Raw genomic sequence first — 25,426 nt, 5'->3', positions numbered from 1 at the left:
AACGGATTCACACAGGGCATCCTTGCCATTCTGAACGATGGCAAGAAAACCATCCCGTTCCTCCCCTTCGGGAATATGTTCAGCCGCCAAAGCAACACAATTCCACAGTGTGAGTGAATCTTGCCAAGGCACAAACGGAGTTGGCTGCCTTTAAAGCCATACCCCCAGATGAAAACACTTTCTTCGCCCAACCGTCAAAGCATTTGTCGTCCCTATCCGGAGGGATGGTAGGGTGTGCAGCCTGCTTTGCCGGGGCCGTAGCCACCTGCACCACCAAACTCTCCGGAGTGGGGTGCAAAGACAAGTAGTCTGGGTCGCCACTGGCTGGACAGTATTTTTCCGGTAGCGACTTATTCACTGCCTGGAGACTCTCTGGTGCAGTCCAAGCCACCAACACCCTTCTTTGTAAGGCCATACAAAATGGGTGGGTCAGTGGGTGGACCTTGGTCCAAAATATCTGTCAGGTCATCCTGCAGAAAATCCACAGGTGGAGCAGACCACCCCAAGTACTCCGTCACCCTCGACATGAAATGCCTGTATGACGACTCGGCGTGTTTACCAGGCTCAGGCCTGCCAAACTCAACCTCCGGAGAGATGTCCAGACCACTGGCGTCATGTAAGGATTGAAGCAGGTCTTCCATCTGGCTATGACCCGATAACAGGTCATCAGGAACCTCAGGAGGAACAAACCCTTCCACATCTGACCCTTCATCCACCTTTGAGATGTAATCCACGGCTGGAATAAATCCCTGGATGAGGGTACAGAAAAAGGCTCAAACACAGGCCTCACTGATTTACTCGGGGGCCTTCCTCGGGGTTTCACCAGTCTCCGGGGCACCTCCAATAAAGCCTCCTCAAAAGGCGTTGAGGGTGTCGACGGAATCGACATCGAGCGAGGCGCCGACGACTTAGACAACGGCTTCGAGGCCGGAGCCCTGAGCGTGTCCTTCGACGGCGTCAATGCCTTCTTAGAAAGCCTCACGGGCTCCAACAGTCTCGAGGGCGACGAGGACCTGGACCTGGAGCGGGCATGGCTAGAGCGATCTACCTTGTCCGATCGGGACCTCGACGGATACCGATGAATGCACCGATCGCCCGAGACCGAAGGCGTGCAAGCGGTGGCCCTAGCACGTTCCTTGCCGGCTTCTCTTGAAGGCGCGGACGGAACGGAGCCCTGCGATTCGAAAATCGCCATCATCTCCTTGCGAAATGCGTCCCATTCCGCCAGAGTTGAATGCTTGTTGGGACAAGCTAGCCACCGTCTGGCGGAGTCCTCGGACGAGGAAGACGACCGGTGACAGCGCTTCTGAGAGTGGCTAGAAGAGGCAGAGGAATGGTGGGAACCACTCCGGGACCGAAGATTCCCTGGACTTACGCCGACACGGAGAGTCGCCCCTCGAACCGTTGGTCGAAAGCCCATCGGATTTCAACTTACATGGTTTGGAAACCCTACCTACAGATAGCTCCTTCCGCTCCCGCAAGGCCTTCGACATCAAAGACTGGATTCATCGCAGTCATCTGTGGCGTGGTCCTCGCCGAGACACCACAGGCAGATGTCGTGCAGGTCCGCAAGCGACATCTTCGAATCGCAGTCGCAGCACTTCTTGAAGCTCGACCTCGGGGTAGAAGAAGACGAAGACATGATTCTCACAAGAAACCAAGAACGAAGAACCGATTCAACAGGTAGAAGAACCGAGGCGCGCCGAGATTCCGAAGTGAACACGTTAGTGGAAAAAACGGAATTGAGGCCCTCGAGGGACAGCGTATCGACGTCATCGACACAGGATGCAGAAAAATTTGCCAAAGCAGCACAGCTGTGGTGATTTACTGTCATAGATGTGGAATACGTCGGGGGGGGGGACAATCCCCTCGAAATGAGAATTCCCCCTCAACAATCACCAAAATGCTGATGCTCTCAATTGAAAGTATGACTGACTGGATTAGGAGATTCATTCAGGAGTGGACTAAATCCTCCTGTCTGTTCCCAAGCACACATGAGAGGCCTTTTATCAATAATACATATATAATTGCACTCTCTTTTCCAGACATCAGATTGTGTTTGGAAATCAGTTGACATACGCATATCTTGGATTTGATACTCAATGTGTGTTTGTTATGTTATGAGTGCTTTAACGATGTATCTGAATAAAATGTGCTAATAACCTGCATTGACCTTGTGATTCTGCTATAGAAATGCAAATCAGTTCTTCACAATTATACCATTGAGCACCCATGAACAAGGTGTGTAAAAGTGGGGTAGCTTCTTGTGGAACTTGCCTGTCGCTCTAATTCCATGTCCTTATCCACAAGCCCCTTGTTATCAAAGACATGAGGACTTGTATGCTCAAAAATATTGTACCCAACCCTTTACTTAAAACTGGTCTGATCTTTAATTTTGAGGGTTACTGCAACAGCAGGACCATATCCCATACAGCCAAATCAGAAACCAAATGAACTGCCAGACTATGTGACTAACTAGTGTGACATGGCCTCAGAACCCTAAAAAAATAGAACTTATCTGTAACCTTACTTTCACAGAAGAGAAAGTCAATTTTTAACAAGGTACATGTGAACAATGTCTTATTGAATGATGTATTGTGTTGTACTATATATTATCCACCTATTTGCCGTTCTAAGAGTTGCCCTTGACTGATCAGCCATGTCTACCACTGGGTGAGCCATGGAAAGATTGCTGGGAAACCCTGTTGCTAGCTGTGGGTTGGTCTCAGTCCCCATGTGCAAAGATGAAAAAAAAAGAGAAACCAACAACTCACCAGAGGTCCAATTTAGGGCTCTCAACCTGAAATGCACAATTCAACCTGCAGATTTATTTAATCTTGGACATGTGCTTAAAAGGAATGTTATTTTCTGTCCCCTACCTTATTTACCCCATTCCACCCCTACAGAAATCTTACCGACATAAGAGGAAACTCACCTAAAAAGTTCTCCAAATTTACTCTTCTGATGAGTGTACGAGGTGTAGAGGTCATAAAGGTATGCAAGAATGCAACGCTCTGCTGATGAGCCATCCGAACGATTCATGCTGTTTTTCACAACACCACACAACCTGCAGGATATGACGATAATTAGAACATTGGACAGTAAGAAGAAAACTGCAAACTAAAGCCCAATACAAGAAGTCTACTACAATTGAGAGCAGAGAGAGGAAAAGGCAAGCTATGAAAAGTAACTAGCAAATCTGGAAATAATTAGACCCAACATTACACAACAAATGTCCATGTCTACGTTTTGTAATGCTAGACTTAATACAAGCAATGAGCCAAATTAATCCATAGCTGAGTCACAGAAGACAAAGTGATTTGTTCAAGATAAAACAATGTGCTCAACAAAAAATCATACTCAAGAACTTGGCTTTAAGGGGTTCATAAGCAGTGCAATCTGACCACATCTCGTCATTTAAGAGCAAGGACATGTGTTGGGGAAGAATTGGTGCAGTCACACTGATACTACACAACACTTATCTGCTTGGTATTAGGTAACCCACCCTTTGCTATAGGACTGTACTACTCAAGTCGGTAGTATGACTGAACAGCCAGGCCAATCCGAAGAGGGGTAAATGTGAGCTGTGGAGCTGTACAAATGAAATCCATAAATACAGATAAGCAAGCAACACTTACACTCAAAGCTTCAGTTATAAATAGTTATTTATTTAATATACATTTTTAAATAAGCATTCTTTAAAAATGCAATTTGTTTTAACAATGTAACTAGGCTTTAAAATTACTTTTCAGAACCAAAACAAGTTAGTGGATAATCTTTGGATATGCTTCTTGCCCAATTCCTACACCCTGAGTTGGCTTCAATCACAAGGGTGGTAATGGCATTTATATATCAGTAGTTAACTTTGCAGATTCTGGGGATGTAGCAAGAAAGGGATTAGGATAGTAAACAGTTTAGAGTAAATGTGAGGACAACTAAATCCTCCAATGAAGTCTAGATAAGCCTTTCCCAGCAGTACCAGCACACAACAGGCTACCACCTATGAGGGACAAACAATATCAAAGTCAATGGAGTTCGAAGAGTCTTCAGGGAGCGAGTACAGCCAAAGTCATTTGGGACACAGTCTATGGATCTGATGCACTTCTTTGATCAAAGTCTTACACAATGTTCAGAGAAGTTCAATAAAAATCCCTGTAGGGTCACAAGCTGTAAACTTGTGAGGATAGAGTTGGAATCAACTAAAAAAGAAGATAAGCCGCTGCCGTTCCCAAGTGGGAAAAGCGCAGCTACAGGCAGTGAGTTAAGTACCCCAAGCCTAAACAGTACCTATGGTTCGAAGAAGAGTTGTCCAGTTGGATTCCGTCTTGCTACAGCGGTGCAGACCCTGGTTCCTGAGCCTCAGTCGTGGAGACAAGAGGGAGGATGTCTGGAAGGCTCCTGTGGCGGAACTTGGGAGGTCGTCGGCAGCTATGGGCTCTTTTCGGCTGCACTTCACGATTTCAATGCTTAGCCAATAGCACTGATGCGGGTCACAGACTTCCTTCACACCTTTGGTCTTTCACTCTGGTGAGGGGACTCTGGATCTGGAGGTCCTGCATCTGGAGGTTCCCTTAAGAGGATCCTGTAGCTTCTAGATGGATTTGTTACCGCTGCAGACGTTTCGCTCGACAACAGACACTCGACCCCTAGCATTGGGCTTCCAAAGCAAAAGGGAAACTGGTCTAGCAGAGTTGGTCTTGGGGTAAGTTGGTCCTTCTAACCGAAGGGGAGTAGTCATTCTGTTTGGAGCTTCTCATCAGGGTGAAAAAGCAGCAGGGCTTCAACAAGCAATTCACAGGTCCAGGACGTTGCAGCAAGCTTCTTTCACAGTCTTTGTCAGGTGTTTCTGCCAGTGGTCAACTCTGCCTGTAGTTCCAAAACCCTCACCTTTAAAGCAGGTTTCTCCCATTCCTTCGCAGACTAGCTGTCAATCACACAGCAGGCCAGTCAATCACCTTTGGCTTCATTCCTGTAACGAAGGGGATTAAGCACTGGGAGTTTCGGGCACCTCCTTCCCTTCCTGCCCTGCCAGACACGCTGGAGTCAGGGTCGGGCTTCAGCCGTTAACACCCTGCCAAAGACAAAGCGAACAAAGGGACCAAACCGGGTTTGACATGCAGAGTAAATCTCAAGAATGACCTTTACAACACGAAATTGCGAAATAAAGAAGACCGGGCCATTTTGACAAAATGGGCACCCATGGGTGCTATACTGCAGCTGCAATTGCAGCCAGAGGTAGAAACACACAATGGTAGAAAAAAGTAAACCACTGCCACCAGACATTAATTGTAGAAAGGGTAACAAAAATGTTACATGAGAAACTAGACAAAGGGGATACTAAGTAAACCCTCTAGCACCCTATGGGAAGATAGTGTGTGATGGGTCTAGAAAGTTAAAACAATTTAAGTAAAGTCAATTTAACTTCACTGCTCTTGGAAACAGTAGTTTGACCAAGAGTAGGTATTTAAACATTGGGGAAATCTGGAAGACTTCCCTGTGTCACTGCACTGAAGGTGCTGTGTGACACAATGTAAAAAGATGATGCCTGTGGAGTTTGTCAGACTCCAAAACCAAAAGAAACAGTGTTCAAATTAATGACAAATACACGAGTGGGGAAAAAAGTCTCACTCCATCCAGGTTAGAAATTAAAAGTCCTAAAGTCCAGAAAGAAGAGCTGGGGGTCCCGGAGGTAGAAGGGAATTAGTACATTTCTGAGAATTCTCACTAACACTCGTCCGCCCCCCTCCCAGACTAAGGGATAGGAGGATTTAATCCACTCCTGAATGAATCTCCTTACTCCTGTCGGTCATAGTTTCTGGAGAGACCATCAGCATTTTGGTCATTACACCCTGACCTGTGTTCTATGGTGAAATCAAATCCCTGTAGGCTGATTGACCTTAACAATTTAGCATTCTCCCCCTTCGTCTGCATTAAACATCTCAAGGGTCAGTGGTCTGTTTGAATTACAAAAGTAGATCCATACATGTATGGTCTAAACTTCTTCAAAAGACCACACAATTGCAAAACATTCTCTTTCAATTGTTGCCCACCTTGTTTCACGGTCCTTCAGTTTCCTACTGATGAAGCAGATAGGGTGTTCCTTGCCTTTCTCATCCAGCAGACTCAGAACTGCACCTATTCCTGTATTGGAAGCATCAGTTTGTACAATAAAGGATTGGGTGTAGTCAGGAGCTCTCAAGACTGGAGGCTGACAAAGTCCTTCAAATGCCTTAGGGCACTCCTCATTCCACCTGACCTTCTTGGGGAATTTGGGCGAGGAAATCACATTCAAGGGAGAAGCTATGGTACCATAGTTCTCAATGAAGTTCCTATCATAACCAGTGAGGCTGAGAAATGCTCTCACTTGGGTTTGAGTTTCAGGGGTGGCCCAGTCTTGTACAGCTTGTACCTTGCTAAGCAATGGCCTCATTTCACCTCCTCCTAGCTCATGTCCAAGGTAGACCACTATAATCTGACCAATTTGACATTTGCTTGCCTTTATGGTGAGATGGGCCTACTCAAGAGCCTACAAAACATATCCAAGGTGATCAAGATGATCTTCCCAAGTGGGGCTGAACACTGCAACATCATCCAAGTATGCCATGCATAAGTCCTCTATCCCATTCAGAACATGGGTCACCATCCTTTGGAATGTAGCAGGTCCACTTTGAAGTCCAAAAGGCATAACCTTAAACTAGTAGAGGCCTCCTGGGGTAGAAAATGCAGTTTTCTCCTTGGCATGGTCTGTCAGAGCTAGTCTGTTAGGTCACATGTACTGAGGAACTTGGTTGAACCAAGTTTGTCCACCAGCTCATCTGTCCTGTGTAAATGATGGGCATCAATCATGGTGACAGCATTAAGAGCTCTATAGTCCACACAGAATCTCAACTCCTTGGACCCTGCCTTTGGCACCTTTGCCTTTGGCACTAGTACAACTGGACTAGCCCACGGACTGGTAGATGGCTCTATTACCCCGAGATCAAGCATCTTCTTGACCTCCTCCTTTATGTGGGTTCTTACATGGTCGGACATCCTGCAACCCCTGCTTTAGTCACCAGTGAGTATATCATGCTGCCCCCAAGGGGTCAAAGCATGGTGTTACTGAAAAGAGGGAGGCAAACTGATTGAACATATGCTAGACAAATACTATAGGTTCCGTCTATTGTATATACCGCTTGTATATATGTAAGCTTCCTTTCCTTAATTGCAGATTGATTACTATGTATATCTTTATGTAAATCTTTTGTAACATTTGTCTGTAATCTTTTCTACTGCCGACTCTATATGTAACCTGTAACAAGAAAATTGCCTGCATAATGAGCTCAGATATACTTCCAGGTTTGGAGCGCTATAGAAATAAATAAGCAAACAAACAGAACTTTGCACTCCTCCTGTTGTTGCAGAGTCAGATCAGAAGAGAGATTAACTCCTATTTTTCCATCTACAGGCTGTCCCCTGAGAAGGTCAGGTAGAGGTTCACTCTCCTCCTCTTCATCAGACGCTCAGAAGCTTCTGTAATCATTTCTGTCATTCTCCTTCAGAGTCCTAACACATAGTCAGTGACTCTCACTGGTTTAAGGGAAGGAGCACTCATCAACCCTGCCTTGATTAGGGCCAATGGACCTCTAAACGGATGACCATAGAGGAGCTAAAAGGGGCTGAAACCAACCCCTTCCTGAGGGATTTCTCTATAAGCAAAGAGAAGGCATGGCAGTAGAAGGTCCCACTTTATTCTAAGGGCTTCCTCTAAGGCAGTGGTCTTCAAACTTTTTTGGCCAGGGCCCCCCTGAGCAAAATTTGGGCAGGTCGGGACCCCCCAGAAATGCCAAATGGACAGTATATATTGCGTGCCGTCACCTGCTCCCATCAAAGTCGCTGGGCTCCCTCATCCCACTCCTACCCAGTCGCTGGTCTCTCCCCACCCCATCACACACCCAGGGCTCTCCCCACTCTGCTCCCATCACTATCCCATGGTTCCCGCCCATTGTGCTCCCACCACCTCTATCGCGCTCGTACACAAGTGTTTCAGAGCGTGACAAGGCAAGGGAGGGGAACAGAGGAGAATAAAACAGCGATCTTACTAGGCCCAGTGACATTGAGAACGCGCAAGTGTGAGGGGAAAAGTGCATGGAAGGGGGGAGAAGTGGAAAGTGCGAAGCAGAGGAGAAACAGATAAATAACAATAAATAAATAATAAAGGCAACAAACAGTGGTAGTGCAGCCAGCAATTTGCAAGTGCTACGTTTAAGGCAGCAGACAGGGTAGGTCTGATAAGTGCAGGAAGAAAGATGGTTCTCCTCAAGTTTTAGAGTGGCAGGGCGCTGTTCCAGAGGGAGGCCCCAGCCGAAGATCTACCCCCAGCTCGTTTCTTTGATAAACGACTGACCCTGGGGGAGTTGGAGGTAGAGGAGTGAAGAGCTCGAGAGGGGAGGTATTTGCGGAGGAATAGCTGAAGGTATTTTGGACCGAGGCCCCAGAAAGCCTTGTGGACAAGGCAGAGGGTTTTGAATGATAGATGTCCGGTAAAAAGATACCATCCCTGTCCCCTGGGCCCCACTGGTCCTAACACAATGAACATGATTATGTGTATATGCAAGGCGCTGCACATTCATACAGCAATCACTATCATTCACATGAGCATCCATCACCATACACTCACTCATAACGCATCCATACACATGTTTAAATAAAAACAATGAACATAAACGTACCTTCTGCATTGGCCTGTGTGTGGGTGCTGCTCCAGCTGCTCTGTCCGTATGTGCGAGGAGGCGCAGGAGCTCCCCCTCGGACATACAGACATGCAGTGCCCCAGCCAGCATTTCCAATGAGCTATGCAATGCTGGCGAAGCAAAACGCCCCAGCACTTGCATGGCTCAGTGAGCATGTGCGGCTGGGGAACTAAACTGAACTGTCAAAGGGAAACAGTGTTTCCCTTTGACAGTTCAGCCAGCCCAGGAGCACTCCATTAGCTGGATAAAGCAGCTGAGGGAGTGCTCACTGTTTCACTGGGCTGGCTCCTTAGCTCCTCCATAATGGGTGAGGGGCCACTATGCAGTTAGTAATGTTGACCATTGTTGCTGAATATATCACAATTTACTTACATTTTAACACAAAGCACCCCTTTGGGTACTATTGAAACAATGGGCTTCATAACTACTCTGGCGGTAGCTGTGCCGGTAAAACCGGCACGGCTGCCACTGGAGTTGCATCCGGGTCTGGCACCCGCGAATGGGCAATTACTAGGTCATGCCGAGTTAGGCGGACATGATAATTGCCCTTTCGAAGGTGCCGGTAGATCCCCATTCCCATTTGAGCCCCATATGGCTCAAATGGGAAGGGGGAGCTCGGATGCACCGGCACCGTTAATAACGGTGCTGGTGCATATCCGACGAGCTGAGGTCAGACCTGGCGGGGGTTGTCAAGCACCCACGAGCACAACTCTTACTATGGCGGAACGGTAGCAACGGTGCCGGTAGCTTACTAGCACCGTTGTTACTGGTCCGCCATAGTAGTAATGAGGCCCAGTCTGTGACTAAAGGAATGAATATCCATTTACAACTGTGGGCCACTTTTTCATTGTTGCCTGAGACAGTTTCATGCTTCAGCCCGCCCATGTGGGCCACCCCTGCCCATTTCTTCCAATCTAAAAAAAAAAAAAAAAAAATCTTTTTTCATGCTGAGCTCTCAGGGCCCCCCTGGGATGGATGCACCCGCGGACCCCTAGGGGGTCGCGACCCACAGTTTGAATACCACTGCTCTAAGGTACCAATCATGCTCTTCATAGTTCTATTTAACCTCTCCACCAACCCATTGGTTTGGGGATGGTAGGCGGTTGAGAACTTGTAGATCACTCCACAGTTGTTCCACATGACTTGCATGTAGTGGGACATAAAATTGGTCCCCCTGTCTGAGATAAACTCCTTAGGAAAACCAACCCTGGTAAAAATACCAAGGAGGGCCTTAGCCACTGCCTGAGCAGTAACAGTCCTCATAGGTATGGCTTCAGGATACCTGGTAGCATGGTCTACCACGACCAATATAAATCGGTTGCCTAAAGATGTGGGAGGGTCTAGAGGTACAACAATATCAATCCCTACCCTCTAAAAAGGAGCTCCCACCACTGGGAGAGGCACCAAGGGTGACAAGTTCTTGGATCCACTCTTTCCAGAAGTCTGACAAGTGTGACAGCTTCTACAGAATTTATCTACATCAGACCCCATCTTGGGCCAGTAGAAATACAGAGAAATCCTTTACTTCTTAAAACTTAAGTGACCAGCTAAAGGAATCTCATGGGCTAACTGTAGAAACTGGGGTCTCACCTCCTGAGGCACTCCAAGACTTCTGTAGTCCCCTGTGGTAGATTCAATAGGCTCACTGTAATGGGGGGTCATCCTCCCAGCACTCCGGCTCTTGCCCTTCCAGCTGGGAAGCCGCCTGTTGGCAAAGTCCTTCAAGAGTAGGACCTCTGCTGAAGTCTGTTACGCTCACCTGGCTCCCCCAGGGGCATCGGTCGGACCCGGACGGCTGTGGTCTCCACCAACGTGATGCGTAGTGCAGAGATGACTGACTGGACTGGCCCTCCTAATCTTGTCTGCTTGACCCGTAGAAGTATTCTCCTGCAAGTGGAGGGATGGATTTAGCCACCCGTGGATTCAAGTGATGGCACCCCCCACAGTCCTCCTCACTAATCACCTCCGAAGTGCCCTCTTAGCAATCTCACCTTATATTCTTGAAAGATGAGCTCTCCATCCTGCATGGATTGCAGGGGCGCGTTGATGCCAGTTACTTCACTGGTTTGAAGGCGTGGGAGAGTTCCGGAGAGTATTGACTCGGAGGTTCCTGGCGAGGACCAGTAAGTACCAAGTTCATAGAGTTCATATTGTCCGATGTTCTCTCTTGTCCCCCCCTTCCTTCCTTGTCTTGCAGCTGTGATTGTGAGAAGATGCTCTCGTGGCAGCTGGTGGCGTTCAGTTAAGAGTCTGTATTACCCGACGCTGTCCGGTAAATGTTGCACGTGTTTAACGTGTTCTTTTCTCTCTTTGCAGGTGCGGCACATGAAGATGTAGAGAGTTATAGAATAATGCCTCCGGTGGTAAATCAGGTAAGTCTATGGTGATAAGAGTTATATTTTTTGGTTTTCTCGGCTCACCTTGTTGTTTTCATTTGTCCCCCAGGTGCCGGAGTTCGGCGAAGAAATGATGGAGGCAGCGCCGAATAGAAAGATGCTGCGAGGACTGGTGAGTATGGCGCGGCGCTGCAGCTGGAGATGCGACGTGTACAGAAATGATGTTCTTTCCAGGTCCGGAGGTGAGATGGATCCAGAATCAGGTGAGGAATTTGAAAATAGTTAGTTTTCTAACCTTGTCCTTTTCTTTCCTCTTTGTTTTAGGAGCTCCAGATTCGAGGCGGGCGTGGCAGAAGACTGGATGCTGACTGCAGGCACAGTGAGCGTTACGCTGCTGGATGCAGAATAACGCGAAGTGTGTGCTGCTTTTCGGGCGTGGTTTAAATAGCCTCCAAAGTAGTTCCAGGTAAGAAGTTCCCCAGAACCACACCTGAGTAAAAAATAGTCCCTGTAATAAAATAGTCCCATCCAGGCCTCACGTTGGCTTGGACTCACTTGCAGCATGGTCTGCATCAGGTAAGTAAAGTCTATGAGCCTGGCACCTATGGCGCCAGGACTGATTTTTATGATGAGCCTGGCGCCAGGACTGAACCCAAACAGCCCCCAGAATCTGGATGCCTGCTTCCAGAGCTGATGGGCTTGGTCCTGATGCCCTGGGGTAGGCATCATGACAGACTGCCCTATAGGGTTCACCTTCTGCAAGCAAAGTCTGCAGCTCAGGATGGTCTTTAGGATCCAGATCATCGACATAGGGAAGGGCCTCTTCCAGCTCTGTTTCACCAGTAGCTTATTCACCATTCTCTGGTTGTTCCTCATACTCAGCCTCAGCTGGTGGAGGGGTCACAGGTGTGACCTTGGACTGTCCTCTCTGGGATGTCCTCGTCCTTTGAACAGGTGCAACACCTTCCTTCTTTCCTGAGACCTTGGGTTACCCCTTTGTCTCCTTTTTCCTAGAAGTAGAAGGGTGTCCTTCATGTGAACTGGAAGTTATAGGATCCGCTGTAACTTCCTCTTGAGAGTCACCTAAAGTTGCCTCTCTGGACAATCTCGTCTGCTCCTGCTTCCTTTTACTGGGAGGCCTGGGGGTGCTTGATACTACGCCAAGAGTCTAATTCATTCCCGAACAGGACTCTCCCAGGCACCTCACTTTGTACACTGACAGGTATTCTTTCAGTCATAGGGTTGCACTGGATGAGAGCTGGCAGTCTAGGAATAATCTGGCGAGGGCCTCCAGCAAGTTTAGTGGTAGCCCTAGGAGCCTTAGCAACATCGCCTGGCTTGAAAAAAACCTTCTTCCACTACTGTAATGCTGGCCCCAGTGTCTCCCATGGCAGGGGTCTCCTGTCCATTCACAAGTACACTGTCCTTGTAGTATTCTTTGGTATTATCTGGAATAGAGTTATACACATCTACATTCTGCTGTTCACACAGACCCTGGGATACTAAAACACTGGCTGAGAATCCAATGGGGTCTTCAGCCAATACTTGAAAGTAAGCACCTTCCATATGAACTTCATCCTCAGAGATGAAGGCTAAGGAGGCAGTGTGGACCCCTGTCAGGTCCATGGATCTTGAGGCATTAAAAATGCTAGGTTAGGAGGATTTTGGGTTGAGTTAATAACGTTTTCCTTCATTTTTTGTCAGCTGCAGTTCTCCCAGTCCAAGATGGTCTACTTCCTGCTTAGCAGCTATTGGATACAGACCACCGTGATCTAACAGTGATGCAGTTTGGAACCTCAGGAGAGGTTGTAAACTGCCTTTCATTCAAGATCTGTTGGTGAGTGGTCACAGCGCTCAAGTGCTTCATAGAAAACAAGAGAAAACAGAAGAAACTAAGTAGAGATCCACACCGCCTAGAAGAAAAGACACCAGAAAGAGCCCGACACTAAATTCAGATAAGTGACTGTTGAAAAACCTAAGCTACCATTAAGCAAAGTGAAAATTGCTTGCTTTCACTATTTGTTAAGATGTGCTGTTCAGAAAGTTTAAATGAGAAGCATGTGTTCAGTTTGAAACTTCAAGTACTTTATATGGATTTGTAAATAGTGTTAAATATTTTTTGGAGGACATTACAGCATGTAATAACATTTGTTTTCTTAAACCGTAAGCACGTGACCTCAAAAGCATTGCAATTCTCATTTCGCGTGTCGTGCTGACAGCATTAGAAGAAAGGACCTAGCGGTGTAGTCGAACATGCCCCAGAAGTCAGGAAGTGAGCCGGATTTCACAAGTATGTTCGTTACGTTGGATTGCGCAGTTGCTAAAATCAGCTGTGGAGGTTGATTGAGCATAAGGTGCATGGGCGTTTTTGGTTCAGGCCTCATCTCAACTGAGGAGCAGTGAGGCAGTGGACGATGCGTGCATAAGAATAAAGCAGCTGAGGAAAAGGTGAAAGCGCGGCAAGGCGGCAGGGATCTATGTACGCAAAGCATTCTTAAAGCAGTTCTAGTCAAAAGTAAAAGTGAGGCAAAAATGCAGTAGGCTACGCACGCTTTATATAGCAGCAGCTCCAAGCACAAATAAAGTACTTTCAGACACAGGAGGCATAGCGAACAAGTAACAAGAGTGAGAGTGAAAATTAATTAAATGTTAAAGAAGTAGTTGCAGAGAAAATCGTTTTGGCATTTGGAAGTAGAGAAAGAAGAGTTGAACAGAGTGTACTATAAATACAAGTCTAAAGTCAAAGTACAGAACCAGTGAATTAGTTTGCAGAAGTTAAGTTTGCCAGAAGCATCAGTAACCATTGAAGAACTTTCGATCACAAGCCGACAAGCAAGTTTTGAGAACAAGAACACCTACAGCTATTTAAATTGTCGCAAGGCAATTAGCAGAGACAGACAGGTAATTAAGGGTTTGGGAGTAAATCAAGGTGCATAGTTAAATAGTTTCCTGTAACAAGAGTTGAGATTAGCATATAAACCATGTGTTATTTACAGGGTTTCCAGTAAGAATTGGAGTCTTCAGGAAGCTGAAGGAAACCGAACCAGAAGAATCCTGTCTTTTCTTATTTTCTCCATTCTCCTTTCCCCCTGGCTGGTCAACTCAATAGTTGTTATAATTAACTGTTGGGTGTACCGGTTTGTGGGATTTGGTGGGCTATTCGTCTGCTCCTGCATGATTTTGACGTTGGGACCCGATACCTTGTAATATTCTTTGGTATTATCTGGAATAGAGTTATACACATCTACTTTCTTCTGTTCCCACAGACCTAGAGATACTAAAGAAATACTGGCGGAGACTCCAATGGGGTCTTCAGCCAATACTTGAAAGTTACCACTTGCCATATGAACTTCATCCTCAGGGATGAAGGCTAAGGAGGCAGCGTGGACCCCTGAAGGTTTACCCTTGCATCTGGATCCCCTTTCCATGGTTAGTTGACCCACAAGCATAACATTTACCAAAGGTTTTGTGGAATGGGGGCTTCTGCTGAACGCCCTCTGGTTTAGCACCAGAGGTTTCACTAAACTGACCTGATTTCCCATGGGGTTGTGGCACTCTTTTGGGTGGTTGGAATTTGAATTCTCTTTTCCATCTGTCTTGTGCTGCTTCCCCTCATCCTTGTGAGTGGCCCTGTTGGCAACCCAAAAGGCAGCAGCTTTTTCTAACTTCTTGGGATCAATCTCTTTAGAGTCAGCCAAGCGCTATCTCAGCTCAGGAGAGCAGGCAACAATAGATTCTTATAAAAACAGATTTCTCGCTCCTTTAAAGGAGTTCACTCTGTAATCCTTAACCCAACCATCTAAGTTTTTCAAACATTCACACACCGAGGTAGCCCAAAGGGTACCATCAGTCTTTTTCAGGGTCCTAAACCTCTTAAGGTACTGGGAAGGAGTTTTCCCAAATCTAGCTATCAAAGCCAGCTTCCCATTCTCATACTCTGTCTCTCAAGTTCACCCACCTCCATTACAGCATCCCGTGGAAGCCTAGACAAAAGCCAAGGAATCCGCCGATTCCCTGTGAGACCCTGAATCCCATGACGGTATTCAAAAGCACCGAACCAATCCAAAATATCAAGTTTCACATCATACATACTCACTGCTTCTTTAGGCAGACGAGGCCTCTCGGGACTGGAATTTCCAATTCCCTGAGCTTGATGTCCTGATGTTTGGCTTCAGCTTGAGTCTGTATTCTTTAGCATTTCAATTCAAGTCTGATTTTCTCAAGAGACACATATTCTGGACTCAGTGATGGACCTTGTAGGGTCCCAGTGGACATAGGTTGAGGCAGAAGAGCCTGCTGAGGCAAAGAGGGGCTCCTATATGGTTCTCCTCTCCCTCCTCTTAGACATTAGAGTTAGACTGTGAATTATCATCCTCATTATCAATTTTCACATTTCCTTGGTTAGTAGGTGCGACAGGCCTACTACCCAAGCTTCGGTGATTCAATAACTTTGTAATCAACTCATTTCTATTTCCTTTAACAGGGAGACTCCTGACTTTACACATTTCTTTCAGTTGATCTACTGTTAAAATGATCAGGGCTTCCTGACTGAAGTTATCCATATTTGGCATGTTACAATCACTGTTCTGACGGAGGCTAGCCTTGTGACGGTTTTAGTTGAACAAAAGCAAATACTCAATGTAACAATTCCACAATAGAACCTTGCTGCTTGCCACTATTGTTAGGCAAGCATGTATGCAGTACCCTGTGGGAGACTGCACCAGCCTGGTCCTCTTGGCAATAGTTAACCCAACCTTTGGTATAAGCAGGTACTACACAAGTTGGTAGAGTGACTGAGCAGCTAGGCTTATATCAAGTGGGGCCAATGTGAGTTGTAGGGTTATAACAGATTCACAGTGACAAATATCAAAATAAACACTTAAACTAATGGTTTCTTAATTAAACAAGTATTTATTAATTTAACAGTCAGTTGGATAAGCCTTCTTTAGAAGGGAGCAAAATACGTAACACAAAAATATATTTCAAACTACATACTCCCAGTCTCTTTAAATCAGTAGATACCAATTTGGGATGGCACACAGACACTTCCTACACCCTGAGGTGACTTTAATAACTAGGACAATGTGGACATTGATATATCACTGGCACCTTTAGAGCAAAGGTGAGGGAATAAAACAATAGTTAACAAATATTCTTAAGCAGGTAAGTACTTTTGAACCGCCCACTGCAAAGTAAATTAACCCTTTCTCAGCTACACAAGTTCTAGAATGTGTGACTTTTGTTGAGAGATATTTAAAGTACAAAGTCAGGGGATAGAAGAGTCTTTCAGGGAACTAGGGCAGCCAATGTCTATTGAGCAAAGTCTAGGGGAGCTGGCGCACTTCTTGAAGTTAAGTAAAAAGTCTTGCACAATGTTTTAGAAGTCGTTGTAGAAAATTATATCACAGTTGGGCCACAAGCTGGGAGGCTTGTGAGGGACAAAGCTGCAAGCAACTCTGCAAGGGCAACTAAGACCAGTCTCAACTGAGAGCTAGTAAGGTTACACGACAAGAGGCAAGTGTACCCCTGCCAAAAAACAAAGCGAACAAAGGGACCAAACCGGGTTTGACGCGCAGAGTAAATCTCAAGAAGGACCTTTACACCAAGAAATGGTGAAAAAAGAAGACTAGGGCCATTTTGACAAAATGGGCACCCATGGGTGCTTCACTGCAGCTGCAATTGCAGCCTGCGGTAGAGAAACACAATGGTAGGGATAAGTAAACCACTGCCACCAGCCATTAATTGTAGAAAGGGTAACATAACTATGTTACATAGGAAACTAGACAAAGGGGATACTAAGTAACCCCTCCAGCACCCTATTGTAAATAGTGTGTGCTGCGTCTAGAAAGGTACAAATGTAAGTAAAGTCAATTTCATTTCACTGCTCTTGGTAGTTTAACCAAGAGAAGGTATTTAAACCTTGGGGAAATCTGGAAGACTTCCCTGTGCCACTGCACTGAAAGTGCGTTGTGTCACAATGTAAAGATGCCTCTGGAGTTTGTCAGACTCCAAAAGAAACAGTGTTCAAATTAATGAAAAATACTGAGCGGGAAAAATGTCTCACTCTGTCCAGGATAGAAATTTAAAGTTCTAAAGTCCTGCAAAAGGAGCTGGGGGTCTAAGGTAGAAGGGAATTAGTACATTTCTGAGAACTCTACCTAACACTCCCCGTCCCTCTTCCAGCCCCCACGGCAACACATACTTCTGTGCTGGATCCAGAGCACCACTCTGCTTCACTGTTGTGGGAATCTGTGGCACGTCTCCCACTCCTTTCCATGCATGTCTCCGGAGCTCCGACAATGCTACCGATGAGGGTGGGAGAGGGGACTGATATCTTTCTCCCTCCCAGGGGTGAAGCCGCTTACTCTCCTGCGAGCCTTCCGGATGGCTCCCGAACTCATGCATGCTTCCTCTGCCATTCAACGGGCCACTTGCATCGTTACACCAATACAATGCCCCATGGTTGTTGGGATCTCAAACTGGTGCCAAACCTCCTTCCGACCTAATGTCTCGCCTGGGGAGAATTAACTATGCTCAATTCTGCTAGTTTAGAGCCCAGGGGTAAGGAGAGCTCTGATTCACGTTACTTTCCTCACGGCGGCCATCCTGGAATCCACAAACCTTTTCTCAATACAAACTGCAACAAGAAGTCAAGTATGGGTGACATTTGGTTTAACCTTTCAATATATGAACACTACCTTATATTCTTATCCAATCTGCTCCCTTCCCAAGTGCTTGAATTTGCATGCCCCTCCGCTGCTACCAGAGGAAGCCTAATTGGATGGCTTCGGGAGAAGGGCTTAGAGAGAACACAGGAGACCCTGACAAGCAAGTAGAGGATGCTCTCAATCCTTTCAAGTAGGCCTGTTCACCATATTCAGCTCTTCAGGAAGAAGTGAAATGTGATCTTACCCTTCAAAGACCTGGGCTGTCTGGTCTTGGTTGAGGATGAGACAGGAGTGGTAGTGCCGCAGAACAGCTACAATACACAGGCACAGGCTAGTGGTGTAGCTTCCGACCAAATTGGAGGATTTCAGGATCAGCTCTGCCTCCACCACACTCAGCTCATTCAGCAGCTGTAGCCAATCAGGAGAGAAAAATAGTTACGTCAGGCAAGTCTTAAAGCAGAAAATAAATCCAGAGGGAAGGAACCAGTACAGTCACCATTTAAAAAAGGGTTTAACAGACACAGTGAAGGGATCACCAACAGCAAACTGCGCACATGCAACAAACCAAGAAAGAACAAAGATTTTCTCCACATTGAAAGACCTACCGCAAACAATCTCCCAGGCTGACCCATGCCACATTCACTAATTGTTATACCCATTTCATTTTGTAATCCTTTGTTGATCAGAATTCCCTTTGTGTGATTCCTTTAGCAAACTTGAGTACCCTGAACATTTTGCAGGCTTTTGTGTTTTTTTTTAATTTAATTTGTCGTCAGAGAGGCCCCTTGCAACTGCAACTCTTTCTTTGACTAACATAGAAGAGTGCTTAAGGAGTGCCTCAGTGAATCCCTGGGTGAGTATGTGTTAGTTAAGATTTGGTGTCGTCACACTGTGTGAGACTACACAACACTTATCTGCTTGGTATTAGGTAACCCACATTTTGGTATAAGTCTGTACTACACAAGTTGGTAGTGTGACTGAGCAGCCAGGCCTATCTCAAGAGGGGTAAATCTGAGCTGTAGAGCTGTACAACTGAAACAAGTAGCCAAGTAACACTTACACTCAAGGTTTCAGTTATAAATAGTTATTTAACATCAATTCATTTAAACAAGTGTTCTTTAAAAAGGCAATTCATGTAACAATGTAAATATACTTTAAAATTACTTTTCAGAATCAGAGCGAGTTAATGGATAATCTTTGGATATGCTTCTTACACAATTCCTACACCCTGAGGTGACTTCAATAACAAGAGCAGTAATGGCATTTATATAATTACACTAGTTATACTTTGTCGGTTCCGAGGTTGCAGAAAGGAAAGGTTTAAGGAAGGAAAAAGGTTAAACAGGTTCTCAGTATATGTGTGAACACTTAAATCTTCCAACGAAATCTAGACATGCCTTTCCCAGCAGTAACAGTCTAACACAAGTTACCTCCATGAGTGACAACCAATATCAAAGTCAACGGGCTAGAAGAGTCTGTAGGGAGCCAGGATGGCCAAAGTCAATATGAACCAGTCTATGTAGCTGAGGCACTTCTTAGAATGAAAGTCTTGCACAAAGGTAGAGAGTTTGTTGGAAAATCACTTTTAGGGTCACAAGCTGGTAAGCCTGTGAGAAAGAGTTGGAATCAACTACAAAGGTAAGCCACTGCAGTTCCCAACTGAGAAAGGCACAGCTAAAACACAATGTGGTAAGTTCCCCAGCCAACAGTACCTCTGGTTTGAAGAAGAGTGGTCCAGCTGGATTCTGTCTTACTACAGCAGTGCAGACCCCATGTTACTGAGCCTCAGTCTTGGGAACAAGAGGGAGGACGTCTGGAGGGCTCCTGTGGCGGTACTTGGGAGGTCGTTGGCAGCTACGGGTGCTTTTCGGTTCAGCAGCACTTCGCGGTTTCAGCACTTGGCCAACAGCACCGCTGCGGATCTCGGTTAACGGTTGGACTTCCTTCACTCCTTGAATCCTGAACTCTGGTGAGGCGAGGCAAGCTCTGATCGTCCTGCTTATGGAGGGTCCTTGGGAGACTCCTGGAGCTTTCTAACCAGATTTCAGACGTTGCACTCGACTACGGATTACTTGACCCCTGGCCCTCGGTTCTTGCAGCAGCAAAGTAGTACAGCCAGTCGGGGAAGATGGTCCAGTGGAGTGCATCTCAGGGTTAGTTGGTCCCACTAACCCAAGGGGAGAAGTCGTCCCGTCCGGAGCTTCTCTGTCAAATACAAAAGGAACTTCAGCACAGCAGCAGGGCTTCAGCGAGCACTAGATGCAGCAAGCTGTGTTCACAGAAAATGACGAAAACAGAAGACCAAGCCCATTTTGACAAAACGGTCACCCATGGGTGCTGTACTGAGTGTTCGTCCTGTGGTAGAAAAGCACAATGGTAGTAAAATTAAACCACTGCCACCAGCTATTTAATGTAGTGAGGGTAACATAAAAATATAACATTGGGGGGGGCGTGGCCAGGCAGGGCGTCATGTGGAAGTGCCTGCTGTAGGCTCCGGGACGGGCACCTATTTATAAGTTAATACATGCCCTAACTCCATGAATCTACACATGAAAGATGCGGGGAGCGCCTTTGAAGACTGCGGGGCTCCGACGGTGATGTCCTGAATGCCTGGGAGCTGACTTTTCCGAAGTATCGGAGCCCCGCGAGGGAGAGCCTGAGGCGCGCAAGATGGCGGACGCGCTGGAGATGTTTTTCTGCTCCGCTGCGGGTCCGGGAGGCAGCTGCAGAGCCTGGAGGAGCTGATCTGGAGGAGAGCGGCTCCGAGGGGCGGCACTGCTTGCCGGCATAGAGCAGACCAGCTGGCAAGGGGACGGAGCTCTAGTGCTTCTCGGCGTCATCTGAAGCGAACGCGGCGGGAAAGTGCGCCGCACAGATGGTGAGCGTGCGGCCAGGAGGAGCCAGTCAGGGGAGGAGCCGAGGTGGAGACGGCGAGCCTCGTAGCAGTCCGCGAGCCTGCCAATCGAAGTGCAGGCTGTTTTGGAGCGTTCTGCCTCCCTCGAGCTGCCCGCAAGTGGAGGGGCGCTTGGGGGCGGAGCGGAGCACGCTGTCGGGAGCCCTTTGCTTCTCGGTGTCAGAGAACACCTGAGGACTGGAGGTGGTGAGCGCCGCAGTGGAGGGAAGAAAGAACCAGGTAATTGCGTCGCTGGATTTGGGGGCGGCGTATTGACGCCTAGCTGGGGAGGCGAGTCCCTGATGGAACAGCCTTGGCAGCCTGAGTTGGAGGGATAAAGATTGTCCTTACATGTAAATGCTTTAGGGTGCTGGCTGACGTATTGGCACTCCTAATCCCCAATTTATAGGAGTGTCACCCTTCCGAAACATCACGACCTGCAGGCATAGCTCTTAAGTGTGCCCTTACGGGTGCTCCATTGATGTGAGTAATCTCCCCCGGCAATGCACAAGACAGGACACAAGCATAAAGGGAGTAAGATTACAACCTACCTGACCTCAGTGACGTCTGCACCTCAGAAGATGCAGTCTGTTGTGGCGGAAATTCATGCTTCACAAGGGTCTGATCTAACCCTTGATCCGGCCATATCTAGACAGGACTTGGAGGGAATGTTAAAGTCTCTTAAGCAGGACATCACGCAAGCAATAAAATTGGAGATTCAGTCCTCAAAAGACTCTTTGGCACTGTCTATCGCTGAAATAAGTTCCACTTTGACAGGACTCGATCCCAGGGTTGATGAACTGGAGAACTTAGTATGTGAGCGCGAGCAGAAAAATGATGACTTCACCAAAAGAATCCAGAATGTGGAAGATGGGCTGGAGGAAATGTCGGCTAAGCAAGCGGATTTTGAAAATCGTTCGAGAAGGAAGAATATCAGGATACGGGTAGTGCCAACGCAGGTTCAAGATCAGGAACTCTCTGAATATGCGCGGGCCTTCTTTAAATCCTTGTTGAACCTGGGAGACTCTGACGAACTGATCTTAGACAGGACCCATCGGGTCTATTCCTCTGTTCAGCAAAAGCGTATTCTTCTCCCAGATGTTTTGTCCAGAGTTTATTTCTTTCGGCAAAAAGAGGAAATGATGGCGGGAGCCAGAAGGGCAGAGCGGGCGGAATTCCGTGGCTTTGCCATATCATTGTTTCAAGATCTCTCGCCATATACTTTGGCAAACCGTAGGTGCCTCCAGAAAGTCACCACTTGTCTGCAAGCGAAAAAGGTCACCTACCGATGGGGGTACCCATGCAAACTACTCTTCGTATATCACAACCGCTCTTACGCTATTGATTCTGAAGGAGAAGGAGATGAGTGGCTATGGGACACCGCAAGCGAGTCTGGTGACAAGAGTACTGCTGTCGTGAGGAGGTCGGCTCTAAGTCGCACGTCAAAAGACAAGAGGCGAAAGCCCAGGGGCTGGGCTTTAACTAAAGCATCCAAAGAATCGGAGGATCCGGAGCTGGGAAGCACTGTTCCCCCTTCACCTGGTGGCTGCTGTCGGGCTGAGGAGCTCACACGAGTTTGCATGAGGCTGGGATGGACCTTGCCGGGCGGATGCCGGCAGTTCTGCAGTTTGTTAATTTGTGGTAGATTTGTTCCCCCTCTCTGCGGCAAGCCTCTGCTTCGCAAAATGGTTGTTGACTGCAAGATGATTGATGCAGCTTGGTCAGAACTTATTCTTAGGTTGACCGGTCAGCAATCTACGCTAATAAACTGGTATAATAACTGTTTACCTTCCGTCCTGCTTCGGGTGTTGCTACAAGGTGACTGTTGAAGCTTGGCCGGAACTTATTCCCAGGTTGATCGGTCGGGACATCCACGCTAATAAACTGGTATAATATCTGTTTACCTTCGGTCCTGCTCCAGGTCTTGCTGATGTGTATGAGATGCAACAATATCTAGTAGGTTCTCTTCACGTGCTCCCCTTGCGTGTGAATAATACAGTCTGGGATTTGTTGGGACAAATATGAAGTGTTCTAAATTTTGGTGCCCGATCCATGGATTATGTCCGTTACTGTTACCCTGAAAGGGTTGCTGTTTAAATCAGTTGTAGTAAAAGTTTGGCAAGCAATTGGTAATCTGTTGTTTTTGTTCATTCTTCTTATTTTTATTGTCCTTTTAAGTATTTCTATGTTATTCCTAGGAGTCTAGTTTATAAGGTTTATGTCAGGACTCGTTCTTGACTGTTATGCCCAGGGTTTTCATGTGTCCCTCTGAAATGTGCTGTGGTGAAATGCTAATGTCGGAGATGCTGGTGGAAATGAAGCAGGCCTTTTGCATGCATGGTTTGCTTGTGGTCAATGAACAGGGAAACAGGTGATGCGGATGGATGATGGGGATGGAATGTGACTAGTTTTTGGCCTATATTGAAGAAGAGATTGTTGGAGATACTTGCTTGGAGAAGAAAATATTATGGCTATGACTAACCCGAATTTTCATTGCCTCTCCATGAATGTGCAAGGCTTAAACTCCCCCCATTAAACGCAGGGCATTGAAGCACCGTATGGCCATCCTAGATTCCTCGCTCCTATTCCTTCAGGAAACTCATCTTCTCTCATCTGATTTCAGGCTTAATAATAAATTATATCCCATGAAATTTTGCGCCTCTTCAGGGACTAGGAGAGGCGTGTGGCCATTCTGGTTCGCAGGGGGACCCCATTGGTGGTTTGCAAGACTCAGACGTGGGAGGTAGATATGTCCTTATGGTGGCTAGGTTACAAGGGAGGAAGGTAACTTTGGTCTCTTTATATGCACCCAACTCTCAACAAGACATGTTCTTTGTGTCATTATCTAAGCTTCCGTTTGAACATGCTGAAGGTGAAATCATGATTGGGGTGATTTCAACGCTGTGATTAATCCTTTAATGGACACGTCTCTCCCTCCAACTAGCATTGACAAAAAGAATTACTTGGCCCTTACAACGCTCCTTCGAGAGCACTCCCTTATAGAGGTATGGAGATTTTACCACCAAGAAGAGCGAGAATATACATACTATTCTGCGGTACATAGGGGATTCTCCAGGTTGGATATGTTCCTAGTTTCTGACAAGTTTATAGCTCCAACAATTGGCGTAGATATACTTCCTAAAGCGTTATCTGATCACGCCCCAGTACTGCTAACGATGGCCCCTTTCAATGACACTCCACACGCGCCTGGAAGTCGAATGAGCTCCTCCTGGAGGATCCCCAGTTCCGATCCTGTATCTCAGATGCTATATTCCACTACTTCAATGAGAATGAAATGGGTGAATTGGCCTATAACACAATATGGGATGCCGCGAAGGCTGTGCTTCGGGGCCAGATTATAGCTTACTCAGCTGAGAAGGGGAAGGCTAGGAAGCAAATACAGTCCCAGCTGGAGCTAGAGCTCCGGAAGAGGGAGGAATCCCATAGACGCAGACCCTCTCAAAGGCTGAGGCGTGATGTCAAGGTAGCTCAGAGGGCTCTCGAGGCTCATCACATGAGCCGAGCAGTTTATAGTATGAGAACTAAACAATACTATTATTCTAAAGGAAATAATGCCAATCGGTTTATGGCGGCCAAGCTGAAAAAGCAGGCTGGTCGTAATTGGATTGAAGCACTGCTAGATAGAGAAGGGAGGAAGGTTACTTCGGAGGCGGATAAACTCTGCATAGTTGAGGGGTATTTTAGGGACCCCTCCAACCCCATCATACAGATTTGCGCATGGTTTATACGGGATGCGCACACTTGCCACAACTCTCTAGCTCTTAGAGGAGCCAATCACAATAGAAGAGGTAGAGAATGCTATCCGATCCCTCCCCTTGGGTAAGGCCCCGGGACCAGACGGGTTCACAAATACATTTTATCAGACCTTTAAAGCTGTGCTCTCACCTTATTTAACAAAACTCTTTAAAGACATCTGGGTAGCTGGCTCGGTCTCGGAATATATGGCAGAGTCCACTACGACTCTGATTTTGAAACCTGGAAAGAACCTGGTCGATTGTGAATCCTATCGACCCATTACTTTATTGAACACAGATGCGAAATTACTAAGTAAGGTAATAGCGGGGCGCTTGGGAGAGGTTCTTCTGGCGTTAGTGGAGAAAGACCAAACTGGCTTTATACGCAACCGTTCGACACACGATAATATCCGCCGGGCGATAAACTTGATAGCATTGGCCCCCAGGCTGCCAGGCAAATTATCATTGTTATCTTTAGATGCCCATCGGCCTTTGATAGTATGTCCTGCAGCTACTTGCAGCTGGTACTGGAGCGATTCGGCTTTGGACCCAGTTTCTTAAAGTTGATCCTCTCAAATTATCAGTCCCCCTCTACTAAAGTCAAAGTGAACGCAAATTGGACCCCATTAATATGTTTATATAGGGGCACCAGGCAGGGCTGTCCCCTGTCTCCTTTGGTTTTTGCCCTGGCGTTAGAGCCTTTAGCACAGCAAATTAGACTGAGTGTGGAGATCTTGGACTTTGCAGGACAATGCCATATAATAGCTTTATATGCGGATGACTTGTTGTGCTTCTTGAATGATGCCCCTAAATCCATTCCGACCCTAAGAAATTATTATCCCGATTTGCTAGAATTTCAGGCTTTGAAGTGAATGCTAATAAATAGGTGGGCATGGCCCTAACTGAATCTCCGGAGGGCTTGGCAGAGGTAGAAGCGGATTTCCCCATCCCCTGGTCTTCCACAAATATCCCTTATTTAGGTATAAAATTGACCCCGACCTTCGCAGGCTTATTTAAGGCTAACATATCGGCTTTACTGAGA

At 46.7% G+C, this 25,426-nt stretch overlaps 1 protein-coding gene across 5 annotated transcripts in view; it reads right to left on the bottom strand.

Annotated features, from left to right (window-relative positions):
* MED12 (mediator complex subunit 12) overlaps positions 1-25,426 on the bottom strand; it is a 1,704,158-nt gene that overhangs the window by 1,014,989 nt on the left and 663,743 nt on the right. For all 5 annotated transcript variants that reach the window (XM_069612388.1, XM_069612385.1, XM_069612387.1 and 2 more), the window contains exons 19-20: positions 17,981-18,144; positions 2,936-3,067 (exon numbers count right to left, since the gene is read on the bottom strand). In XM_069612388.1, coding sequence (XP_069468489.1) covers positions 2,936-3,067; positions 17,981-18,144 — 296 coding nt within the window. The remainder of the gene's footprint in view (positions 1-2,935; positions 3,068-17,980; positions 18,145-25,426) is intronic.

This window comes from Ambystoma mexicanum, chromosome 5p, assembly GCF_040938575.1.
Source record: "Ambystoma mexicanum isolate Mex_15411 chromosome 5p, UKY_AmexF1_1, whole genome shotgun sequence".
NCBI lineage: Eukaryota > Metazoa > Chordata > Amphibia > Caudata > Ambystomatidae > Ambystoma > Ambystoma mexicanum.
The sequence above is the reverse complement of the archived record's forward strand: the minus strand, read 5'-3'. Positions and strand labels throughout refer to the sequence as shown.